General features: G+C 37.2%; 1 protein-coding gene, 1 long non-coding RNA gene and 1 other non-coding gene across 3 annotated transcripts; 2 read left to right on the plus strand and 1 right to left on the minus strand.

Annotated features, from left to right (window-relative positions):
- On the plus strand, nucleotides 1–1678 carry LOC145575244 (protein FAR-RED IMPAIRED RESPONSE 1-like). Its single transcript, XM_081633136.1, has 3 exons — nucleotides 1–644; nucleotides 902–1081; nucleotides 1213–1678. Exons 1-3 carry the CDS (start codon nucleotides 1–3, stop codon nucleotides 1676–1678), a joined length of 1290 nt encoding a protein of 429 aa, XP_081489262.1.
- A 3281-nt stretch (nucleotides 1679–4959) lies between these two features.
- LOC145576352 (uncharacterized) lies at nucleotides 4960–5464 on the minus strand. Its single transcript, XR_014098368.1, has 3 exons — nucleotides 5374–5464; nucleotides 5161–5277; nucleotides 4960–5052 (listed from the first exon to the last, which is right to left on the minus strand). It is a non-coding gene; the product is annotated as an uncharacterized LOC145576352 (long non-coding RNA).
- Nucleotides 5465–11820: 6356 nt separating this feature from the next.
- On the plus strand, nucleotides 11821–11927 carry LOC145577247 (small nucleolar RNA R71). Its single transcript, XR_014098709.1, has one exon. It is a non-coding gene; the product is annotated as a small nucleolar RNA R71 (small nucleolar RNA).
- Nucleotides 11928–12655: the final 728 nt, after the last annotated feature.

Below are 12655 nucleotides of genomic sequence, written 5' to 3' on the forward strand. Positions count from 1 at the left end.
ATGAAAAATTATACTTCAAAAGTGAAGAAGAAGCTTTTCGACTACTATGAAGAAGGAGTTCCAGTAACTCAAATTCATGGTTGCATGGCTACTGAGATGGGGGGTGTGGAAAATTTGCCGACCGTAAAAGATCTTCAACATGAGGTGTATAAGGAGCGTCGATTGAAAATGGAAGGTGGGGACGCTGCAGCTATGATGGCGTACTTTGACCGTATGCAAGCTGACAATCAAAATTTTTATCACGCCCATCGACTAGATCAAGAGGGCCGTTTGAAGGATGTGTTTTGGATTGATGCTAGGAGCCGGGTGGCGTACGAGGAGTTTGGGGATGTCGTTTGCTTTGATGCGACCTACCTCACCAACAAGTACGAGCTCCCCTTTGCCAATTTTGTAGGGGTAAATCATCACGGCCAATCCTTATTGTTGGGATGTGCCTTAGTCTCACATGAAAATTCCGAGACCTTCTTATGGATTTTTCAACAGTGGCTAGCTTGTATGGGCAACAAACCCCCTGGCACAATCTTGACAGATCAAGTTGCCGCTATGAGGAAGCCTTTGGCAGCCGTGATGCCCTCATCTCGCCACCGTTGGTGTATTTGGCATATCCTGAAGAAATTTCCGGAGAAGTTGGGCAAGTGTGAACAGTGAGTATCTGAGTATCTTACAGCTGTTGTTTTATTACTGTGTTAAATTTTTTGTGGTGTAAATGTTTGTCGCATTTTTTCTGTGTGGCAAGAATCTGTAAGGCAGATGAATTGAATTCTTTGTTTACATTTATGTTTGTCTTGCCTTGATGTTGAGCCATTATTATTGTGATTTATCTTGTTATTCTGGAAAGGACTCTTCTGTGTCAGATTAAGTTATGAAAATATATCTCTTATGAAATTGAATTCTCCTGTAGGTTTGTGATGGATGTTAGGCTTCATATGTATTTTGGCATGTCTATTTGTTCAAGTTGTGTTTTAGTGGTAATGAAATGTCATATCAAATTTATTAATGAGTCTGTATTTGTTATGAATTGCTACTTCTTTACACTGTTTGGGTTTGAAGTTGGTGTTGTTAGCATTTCATTTATGTCACTGTCTGTAATAGTAGCAGACATATGCAACAACTTGTGCACCGATTGTTATGTGGTTTCTGAAGTCAGTTTGCCTGTAGTGTGAAAGGTGATATGTGTGCATGTTATTTGCTCAACTTAGTTCTTGATGGCAGCTATGCTGATTTCAAGAGCCCATTAAAGACTCTTATTTATGAGAGCTTCACAGTTGAAGAATTTGAGAGCCGGTGGCATGCATGTATGGAGGAGTACGGTCTTGAGGAGAATGATTGGTTGTGTGATCTATTTGAAGAAAGACATATGTGGGTTCCGGCATTTATGAAGGAGCATTTTTGGGCCGGAATGAAAACAACACAACGTGTTGAGAGTATAAATAGTTTCTTTGATGGTTTTGTAAACCGACATACGAAGCTCCATGAATTCCCCGAGAAATATACTAGGGCGATGGAGAGGCGGGTAAAATCTGAGTTGGATGCTGATGCAAGATGTGGCAAGTATGTTCGGAGGCTTGTTAGTGGTTTTAAAGTTGAGAAACTATTCCAGAAAACCTACACTGATGCTAAGTTTCAGGTACTCCAGAAGGAGTGTGAAAGGATGGGGTACTGTATGTGTTCCCAATGACAGGCGAGATATTGGAAACAACAAGACGGAATATGTCCTTGAGGATCGGGTTTGGATCATACCCGAGGGTAAGAGTGAGGATGTTATAACTGACAGGAGGCGTTTGGTACGGGCACTAGTGGAAAAAATATCATCCGTAACGGGCAAAAAGGGCCCATCCGTAACGGGCAGCGTCCGTTACGTATGCGGCCGTTACGGATCGCCAATCTTATTCGTAACGGGCGCTGTCCGTTACGAATAACAAGTTATTCGTAACGGGCAGATAAAATGTCCGTTACGAATAATGAGTTATTCGTAACGGGCAGTTAAAATGTCCGTTACGAATAACGAACGGGCAGATAAAATGTCCGTTACGAATAACTTGTTATTCGTAACGGGCATTTCAGTTGCCCGTTACGAATAAGTCTTTATTTGAACAAAAATAAGACTCTATTCGTAACGGGCACTATAAACGCCCGTTACGAATAACTCATTATTCGTAACTGACATTATATCTGCCCGTTACGAATAAGGGTTTGTGGTGTTCAATTTAGTACTTATTTGTAACGGGCATCAGAAACGCCCGTTACGAATAAGTGCTTATTTGTAACATACATATTCCATGCTCGTTACAAATATTCATTAAATTATTATTTTTTTTTTATAAAATTTCGGCAGCATTTATTTATATATAATTAATATATTTTAATTAAAACCTGTTATAATAAACCTGTTCCTGTAGATAAACAATTATACCGACTTTTGTAAAAATTAATACGACATAATATAAAAATTCTAGTATAATATTACAAATAAGAACTTGTATAAATTTATCCAACACATATATACAACGAGCAACACTAATAACATTACTAATGTTCTACCTAAACAAATAGTTATGCATTCAATAGATACTTTGTCCTAAAGTAGTGCGCCCACTGTTCTCGAACCACATTCAAATCTTCAATATCATACGGGGCTTTCCTTGGACAATAATCCTTTTAACAAAAAAAAAAAAAAAAACATACAAATGAGGTTACAAAATAAAAACAATCCATAATAGAAAAAATCATTTGAATAAATGTTATGGTCTAAATTATGGAAATAAAACTCAAAATATAGAAATAAAACACACAACATCCATAATTATCTTATATTTTGGTTTCTATGAATTGAAATCAATAAAATAGGACCATCTACTAACTTTTGGGAGCATATAAAGGCAAAAAGGCTTCAAAATAGCCCAAGGGACTTCTATCTTTCCCATCTATCATGCATTTGATCAAATTATAGAAATAAAACACACAACATCCATAATTATCTTATATTTTGGATTCTATGAATTGGAATCAATAAAATGGGACCATTTACCCCCTTTTGGGAGTATATAAAGCTAAAAAGGCTTCAAAATAGCCCAAGGGACTTCTATCTTTCCCATCTATCATGTATTTGATCAAATTATAGAAATAAAACACACAACATCCATAATTATCTTATATTTTGGTTTCTATGAATTGAAATCAATAAAATAGGACCATTTACCCACTTTTGGGAGCATATAAAGGCAAAAAGGCTTCAAAATAGCCCAAGGGACTTCTATCTTTCCCATCTATCATGTAGTTGATCAAATTACAGAAATAAAACACACAACATCCATAATTAACTTATATTTTGGTTTTTATGAATTGAAATCAATGTAATAGGACCATTTACCCACTTTTGGGAGCATATAAAGCCAAAAAGGCTTCAAAATAGCCCAAAGGACTTCTATCTTTCCCATCTATCATGTATTTGATCAAATTATAGAAATAAAACACACAACATCCATAATTATCTTATATTTTGGTTTCTATGAATTGAAATCAATAAAATAGGACCATTTACCCACTTTTGGGAGCATATAAAGCCAAAAAGGCATCAAAATTGCCCAAGGGACTTCTATCTTTCCCATGTTTCATGTAGTTGATCAAATTACAGAAATAAAACACACAACATCCATAATTAACTTATATTTTGGTTTCTATGAATTGAAATCAATGTAATAGGACCATTTACCCACTTTTAGGAGCATATAAAGCCTAAAAGGCTTCAAAATAGCCCAAGGAACTTCTATCTTTCCCATCTATCATGTATTTGATCAAATTATAGAAATAAAACACACAACATCCATAATTATCTTATATTTTGGTTTATATGAATTGAAATCAATAAAATAGGACCATTTACCCACTTTTGGGAGCATATAAAGCCAAAAAGGCTTCAAAATAGCCCAAAGGACTTCTATCTTTCCCATCTATCATGTATTTGATCAAATTATAGAAATAAAACACACAACATCCATAATTATCTTATATTTTGGTTTCTATGAATTGAAATCAATAAAATAGGACCATTTACCCACTTTTGGGAGCATATAAAGCCAAAAAGGCATCAAAATTGCCCAAGGGACTTCTATCTTTCCCATGTTTCATGTAGTTGATCAAATTACAGAAATAAAACACACAACATCCATAATTAACTTATATTTTGGTTTCTATGAATTGAAATCAATGTAATAGGACCATTTACCCACTTTTAGGAGCATATAAAGCCTAAAAGGCTTCAAAATAGCCCAAGGAACTTCTATCTTTCCCATCTATCATGTATTTGATCAAATTATAGAAATAAAACACACAACATCCATAATTATCTTATATTTTGGTTTATATGAATTGAAATCAATAAAATAGGACCATTTACCCACTTTTGGGAGCATATAAAGCCAAAAAGGCTTCAAAATAGCCCAAGGGACTTCTATCTTTCCCATCTATCATGTAGTTGATCAAATTACAGAAATAAAACACACAACATCCATAATTAACTTATATTTTGGTTTCTATGAATTGAAATCAATGTAATAGGACCATTTACCCACTTTTGGGAGCATATAAAGCCAAAAAGGCTTCAAAATAGCCCAAGGGACTTCTATCTTTCCCATCTATCATGTATTTGATCAAATTATAGAAATAAAACACACAACATCCATAATTATCTTATATTTTGGTTTCTATGAATAGGATTAAAACACATAACATCGCATACATGTCAATAAATCATCTTGAAAACCATCTCAATGAAAAAGCTACTAACCTCCTCTAAGACACCTTTGCAATCCAAGTGGGAAGTAACAATCTCATACATATATCTCATAATGTAGTAGCCACACTCAACGCCTCCTTGTTGTTAAGCACACTAGCATATATAACAAATAGTAAGGACATTTTATATTCAAAGTTAACAATGTATGATAAAACGGGGTGAGTTGTGTATTTACCTCCATTTGTATGAATTTCAATTTTTGCCTATGTGCTTTCAATTCATTCCCTGTGAGATTTGCCCGATATACTTTATAAGCCCTACAAAAATGATATATAATTTGGCACTTAGAACAAAATAATCTACAACACCACAAACAATATGAAAATAGAAACTCAATTGGGCACAATTTGAAGTTAGTGGCTCACGTCATCATGATTTCGGCAATTCTCATTGGTCTTGGATTTTCTTTAGGTTGCTTCATAGAGTCAAACTCATACGCTAAACCTAATTGTAGATCTACCACCACAAGAACCCAATGTCCACTACATCATTTAAAAGATAAAGATAAGTTAGAGTATTAGAAAACAAATCATTTATAAAAACAAGTTTAGTGGAAGTATTAAAAACATAGTTCGAACCTTGCTACATATGGAGCCACTATGAATTTGCAACGTTTACCCGCCTTATCTAATTCATGCAAAAATGCATTCTTCACATACACATAAGTTTCGAGGTAATCACTCTCAATTGAAGATTCAGAAATGAGTTGGGGACAAAAGAATGTGATCTCAGTTTTGTTGAAAAGGTCGATGACATTGTCTACTAAGTACCTACATGACAAAGAAAAATCAGCATTATAGAAGTAAAAATATTACTATATTAAATAAAACAACCAATGTAAAGGATTATTAAGTAACCTACATGATATAAACATGGATCAATGAAACATTAGCCCACGCTCCTCTTAGAAATTCACGTATATCGGTAGCAGTTACCCAAATGTGTTTGTCGCTGTCAAAATGAAACATTGAGGCCTTTAAAAGTACCGATGTTGTATCATACTTTGCATCATCAGAACTCATTAACCAATACAACAACTCACACCCCTCGCCAAAAGTCTCAACAATTTTATCTTCAAGTGGTTGGAATTTTGTGGGTTTGATGGTAGATTGCCTTGATTTAACGCCACAACTATCGTCCCCTTCTTTGCTTTGGGTAGATCTATGCTTCTTTTTGGGTGATGGTGAAACCTTTAAGAAAAGACGAATATTAGTCCTCGTAAAATATACAAAAATGATGGAATTTAATGTCAATAGTAGACGAATATACCTCTTCATAAAAAAAAACCATGTCAACAGGCCATAGTACAAAGGCAGACTTGGCTTTACCCAACTTAGTCACACCATCGGCATTCGGTACCGGTATATCAAGGAGGGCACAATCGGGATAAGGGTTGTCCACACTAACCCTGTAATGATCGGGTAACATCTTCAGGTTGTGAGTAACTCCACCGGTAACAGGATATACCGTTCCATTTGCCACAACCACTAAATTTTGATTGTACTCATCTTTCAAAGCAAGGTGACATTTAGTGGCTGACAGGCTAAAGTCGTATCACCAAATCAAAAGTAATTACCTAAGTCCTCTAACTAAAGTAGATAGGGAAGTAGGGTCGATCTCCACAGGGAAACAAGTCTTTTTATTCCTAATTAAATAATTATAATCTAAATTATTGAGTAACCAAATTGTTGTTTTTAATATGAAATTATACTAAGAAGATTAAGTTTAGGGAGAAAACAAATAATAATAAAAACCTAGGGCATAGGTTCACTAATAAACAATATTCCAGGGTGAAACATAATAATCAATCATCAATACATTAATTAATTAGATTATAAAGGGCTTTCGCTACGTATTATAATCACAGAGTTAATTTACCGGTATTAAATCTCATCTCTCGAATCTCGACCTAACCATTTATAAATTAGTCTGCCTATTGAAACTAAGCCTTAACATCAATTCTCATCTCTCGAATCTCGAATTAATATTGCTAAACTCATGCATAAAAGATCTGCGCAAATCTAGTCACAGAGTATTAAAACAATCAATGGGAAATTAATATAGCATTGATAATTAACAATAATAAATTACCCCTTCATAATATTTATTAGATCCCCATAAACCCTAGAAAGAAACTACTCAGACATAATTAATACTAAACTAAATAAAGCAATTAATAAAGCATTAAAGAGAAATCAAAGACAACTGTGTCACTCAATTATCCAAGATCATAGAGAGAAAGAGAGTAAAAGTTTGAGTTAAGGGAGAAAAGAAATTGATCTAAGGAAAATTGTCTCACGCAATGAACCTTGATGATTAAAACTAAACAAACAAAAGAGTTTTTATACTACTCCTAAAGAATCCTAAGTTAAAACAAACTAAAAACGACGTAAGAAAACTCTTCGGAGACATGCGCCCGGTCGGGCGAAGGGCCGCCCGGTCGGGCCCGCCTTTTCGTCAGGTCTTCAAATCTCGCGCCCGGTCGGGCGCCACACCGCCCGGTCGGGCGCGACTTTTTTCCACTTCAAATGCCTTCTCGCGCCCGGTCGGGCGCGTGTCCGGGCGGATTGTTGTTTCGCCCCGCCCGGCCGGGCGCGCCTTCGGGCGAAGCCACTTGGACCGGGCCTTGGACTTCAATTAGGCCCCTATTCTTCGGCCAATCTGGATTTCCTCTTCGGGTCTTGAATACTTGGTCCAAATGCCCCGGTATCACATAAACCGAGCCCTTAATCACCGGCTTGATTACTCTAACCGATCTTGGGCTACGAAAGACGGTCGTGCTTCTCCAATGCTCATAGTTGCTCCATAAAATCCCGGGAAAATGCTCCAAGGGTGCAATTTCCTACAAAACTCAAGCAATACTACGAAAACACTAGAAAACACCAATTAGTAATAAAAGTGGCTCAAAAGAGCCAAAAACACTACTAATTATGACCAAGGGACGGAGGTAAATATATATATAAAATAGACTCATCAAACTCCCCCAAGCCAAACCTTTGCTTGTCCCTAAGCAAAGAGCTCATCAATGAACATATAAAACATGCCTCACCCCAATATAAAAATCAAGCACAAACGATTCAAGGCAAATCAAGAGAACATGCTTCAATATCAATCAATCTTATTCATCCAATCACTCTTCCTCCCCAACAATTGTCAAATAGAGCAAACCACAAGAGCATATAGAATTCAAGACTAGTGCTCACACACTCAACTCTCATTTATGTGGCGAGTAAAGATGTACTCGATCGCTCTCCATCCCAACCCCTTTAATGTGAACAATGCCCTCCCAAACTCACACACTCGTGTGTTTAAAAAGATATACACTCAACCTAATAGTCGACTCGGAATATGTCAAGTCATAACTTGCATTGATAAACAACACTTTCACATTCACACAACTCTATGCACAAGGTCGGAAGGTCTTTAAAGCTTGTAATGTAAGGCTAGGGTAAAGGGGTAGGATAAATTTGGGGAAATGTGAGAGAAAAAGCTAGGCATTAAGGGAGCCAAAACCTAAATAAACCCATGATAAAAAATAATGATCATACACATCTCCAACATAACCAACTCCAATAACAATCCACCAAATATACTCCAATATAAATAAACAATCCCAACTCTTACATAATTCACTTATAAGAATATGATAATATGGAACAAGAGTGATTAAAAAACTTTGAACTCATAACTTGAAATAGTTACATTGAAACTCAACTTTTTTCCTTTTCTTTTGATAAACCTTCACTTAGAACATTTGAACATATAACACTTTTTTTTTCTTTTTGCTCTTTTTTTTTCATTAGAAGTTCACTTTCTTTTTTTCAACAAATTTCTCACTTTTTTTTTTTTTTTTGAACTTCTTTTTTCTTTTTTTCATCACACTTTATTTTTTCTCGAATATATACACAATAAAACTCATCAAAACAAAAATATGATCAAGAACAAATAACTTCTCAAACCCACCCAAATTGTGCAAATAACGTGCACACTACAAACTCCCTCACCTCACTCACTAATAGCTCCCCCAAGCCAAGCTTGGGACTAGTAACCAATGGGGCAAACATGGCTTGTAATGTGGCTAAAAACAATAAAAGGGCACAAGTAACAACATGGATAGCAAGAAGGGAACAAATGTATCTAAATAAATCTGAAGGCTAAGCTACCTAAAAGAATGAACGCCTTCGTCCTCCTCATGTGCATAATAGTGAGTCACGAAACACTACTCATAGTTGCAAACCAATACTCAAATTCATTGACATACCAGGAACTAACACACATTCCTAACCAAATCAACTAGTCAAGCACTATATTCACACGTAGTTGGACAAAATTGACGCAAGTTTAAGAATCCAAGCAATCAAACTTCAAATCATGACAAACAAATCCACAATATCGAAAATCAAATACCAAGAATCAAAACAAATTTTCTCAAGTATGGGGCACATGGAAGCATGATTTACAATTCATTGGAACGTATTTTTGGATTTTTTTTTATTTTTCAATTTTTTTGTATTTTTTCAAATAAGGAAAGCAGTAAAACTATACTAAACAAACCAAAAATAAAAAGAAAGAAATCATACCTCAATCCAAACCAAAAACTCCCCCAAGCCAAAATCAGACAATGTCCTCATTGACTCAAGAGTGAAGCCCGCGCGGCTAGACGTCACCTGGTTTAAGAAAGAGACAAGACAAAGAAAGAAAAGATAAAAAGGAAAAGGAAAGAAAAAGGAAAATAAAACGGTAAAAGGGAATGGCGCGCCCGGTCGGGCGGCCGATCGCCCGGTCAGGCGATCATCAAGGACTAACACGCTAACCTCGCGCCCGGTCGGGCGGATCTTTGCCCGGTCGGGCAATTTTGTGGCCTTGAAATATTTCCCTCTCGCGCCCGGTCGGGCGAAATTCGTCGTATACGGACCTCTTCACGCGCCCGATCGGGCGGGGGTTCGCCCGGCCGGGCGAACTTAAGGCCGCAATTTTTATTCTTCTCGCGCCCGGTCGGGCGCGACTCCGCCCGGTCGGGCGGATCTTCCGTAACACGTTCTGGGGGCTCTTCAACATGAATAGCAAGGGACACCTCCTCAGGATCAAATTGCCTTGGTTCCCCCCTCAACGGAGTTATTGCTACTCGATCAGGTGGGACTTTCATTAAGGGTTCAATTATCGCAACCTGTTCACCTTGCTCCTCATCCTCATCATCAAAACCAAGTCCTTCACAATATAAAGCTTGCTCTATTGCATCTACTTCTTCCTTCCAAGTCTTCTTTCTACCTGTAGAAGATGCAACACGAGATACCACTACCAAGGGATCTTTAATAAGAGCTTGGGGCTCATTAGAACAATTATTTTTAACCACATCAATGCTAAAACATTTTTCCTCAATCATGGGGCTTTTAGGGGCGTTATTCAAGTTAAAAACAATATTTTCATCCCCTACTGAAAATGTCAATTTACCACTTTGCACATCTATAATTGCTCCCGCAGTATTAAGGAAAGGTCTACCCAAAATAATATGAGTTTTCAAGTCCTCATTCATGTCAAGAACAACAAAGTCAACAGGTATATAAAATTTACCTACTCTGACAGGAACATCCTCTAAGACACCTAAAGGGTATTTAAAAGAATGATCGACCATTTGCGGAGTAATATTAGTAGATTTTAATTTACCCATATTAAGCTTGGAACACACAGATAATGGCATGACACTAACACTAGCACCCAGATCACATAATGCACTATCAATCTTAAGATTGCCAATATGACAAGGGATAGAAAAACTACCCGGATCTTTTAGTTTAGGTGGAGATTTATTTTGTAGTATGGCACTACATTCTGCAGTAAAAGCAAGAGTCTCTACCTCACTAATAGATCTTTTCCTAGTCAATATTTCTTTCAAAAACTTTGCATATGCAGGTATTTGTGTAATTAATTCTGTGAAAGGGATCGTTACATGCAAATCTTTCACCACCTCCAGAAACTTACCAAACTGTGCATCCGATTTAGTCTTCAAATGTCGATTTGGGAATGGTAGTTTGATAACTGGTGGTGCTTCCCTACTCTTCCCCTGGGGTGCATCCTTCCCTGAGGTTGTATCCTGCAATGAATCATCAGAAATATTAGTACTACCCTTTAGCCCTGCAGGGCTAGGATTAATATCCTTTGGTATAAGGGGATCAGGATTAGCAATTTCTGTTATAACAGGTTCATCATCGTGTGAACCACTCTTGAGGGTGATCGCGAACGCCTGACCTGTGGGTTGTACTGGTTGTGATGGTAGGGCTCCCTGTTGGCGAGCTTGCAGAGTAGAGGAAATCTGCGCAATTTGATTATCTAAGATTTTATTATGAGCTAAAATTGAATCAATTTGAGCATCCCTACTCTCCATACGCTTTTGCATATTTCCTATCATCGCTTTAATTTCTGTTAAGGCTGGGTCAGAGGGTGGAGGGATTTGTGGTTGAGAATTCTGGCTAGAATTGGGATGGTAATATTTCTGCTGTGGTGGTGGTGCATGTTGCAGTTGTTGTGGGGGTGAAGGATTTTGTACATTGTTGCTCCGGTAGGAAAGGTATGGATGATCCCGATACCCAGGATTATAGGTGTTGGAGTATGGGTTATTTTGCTTATAGGTTTGAAAAGCGTTAACCTGCTCCATGGAACTCCTACACTCCTGCTCCCAATGACCTACAATTCCACAATTTTCACAAAAAGCATCATTAGCATTATTATTAATCGCAGAAACATTGGCTACATTAGAAAAATTAGCAGTACTAAGATTATCCAATTTCTGACAAATAGAGGTCAATTGTGTTTGCAAAAAGGATACTGAATCAGCGTGATGTTTTCCCTTGTTTGCAAAACCCCTAGGATTCCCATATTGGGAATTGTGGATTGCCATATCTTCGATAACCTGACCTGCAACATCAACATTAAGGTTCATAAACCTCCCATTAGCTGCAGAATCTAAAATTGCTCTAGAGGAATTTCCAATCCCATTGTAGAAAGCTTGTATTAACTGCCACTGTGCTAAATTATGATGGGGACACTCTCTCTGCAGATCTTTGAATCTTTCCCAAGCCTCATATAAAGTTTCATCTGGCTCTTGGGCAAAGTTCTGAATAACACTCCTTAATAAGGCTGTCCTTTCTGCAGGGTAATATTTATTATAGAAATTTAAAACAAGAGTCTCCCAGTTAGTAATACCAAGTGCAGTTCTATTTAAACCATTAAACCACAATTTAGCTTTTCCACATAAAGAGAAAGGAAAAAGAATCTCCCTGATTTGGTCTTGTGTGACCCCAGCTTACCGTATAGTATTGCAATATTGACAGTAGTCTGCAACATGAAGATTTGGGTCTTCACCCTTAGCTCCACTAAATTGCTTCCTTTCTATCATCGTAATAAACTGGGGTTTGATTTCGAATTGTACTCCTTCAAGAGTTGGAGTAGGAATAAGGTGAGGAAAATCCGTCAAAGACGGCTGCGAATAATCGCTGAGCTTTTTAGGTGCTGTCATGTCTGATTCTAGTTCAGAAGAAAATTCCGAATCACTAGAATCAGATGGAGGGTCTCTAGGAATATCACCACCAGAACTCGTCAGTATTTGCCTGTATAGATTCTTTTGCCTATGAAAAGAGCGCTCGATCTCAGGATCGAATGGAATGTAACCTGATCTGGAACACCTGGGCATAAACAAAGAACTAGACGACAAATATGAGAACTGTCCCTAAGAACTTACGTTCTCTGGGACGAAGGAAAATAATCTAGACTACAAAAACAATCAGAAATAAAAATTAAACCGTGTCCCCGGCAACGGCGCCAAATTTTGACAGGCTAAAGTCGTATCACCAAATCAAAAGTAAT

The sequence above is a fragment of the Chenopodium album genome, chromosome 13, assembly GCF_948465745.1.
Source record: "Chenopodium album chromosome 13, dcCheAlbu1.1, whole genome shotgun sequence".
In the NCBI taxonomy this organism is placed as follows: domain Eukaryota; kingdom Viridiplantae; phylum Streptophyta; class Magnoliopsida; order Caryophyllales; family Amaranthaceae; genus Chenopodium; species Chenopodium album.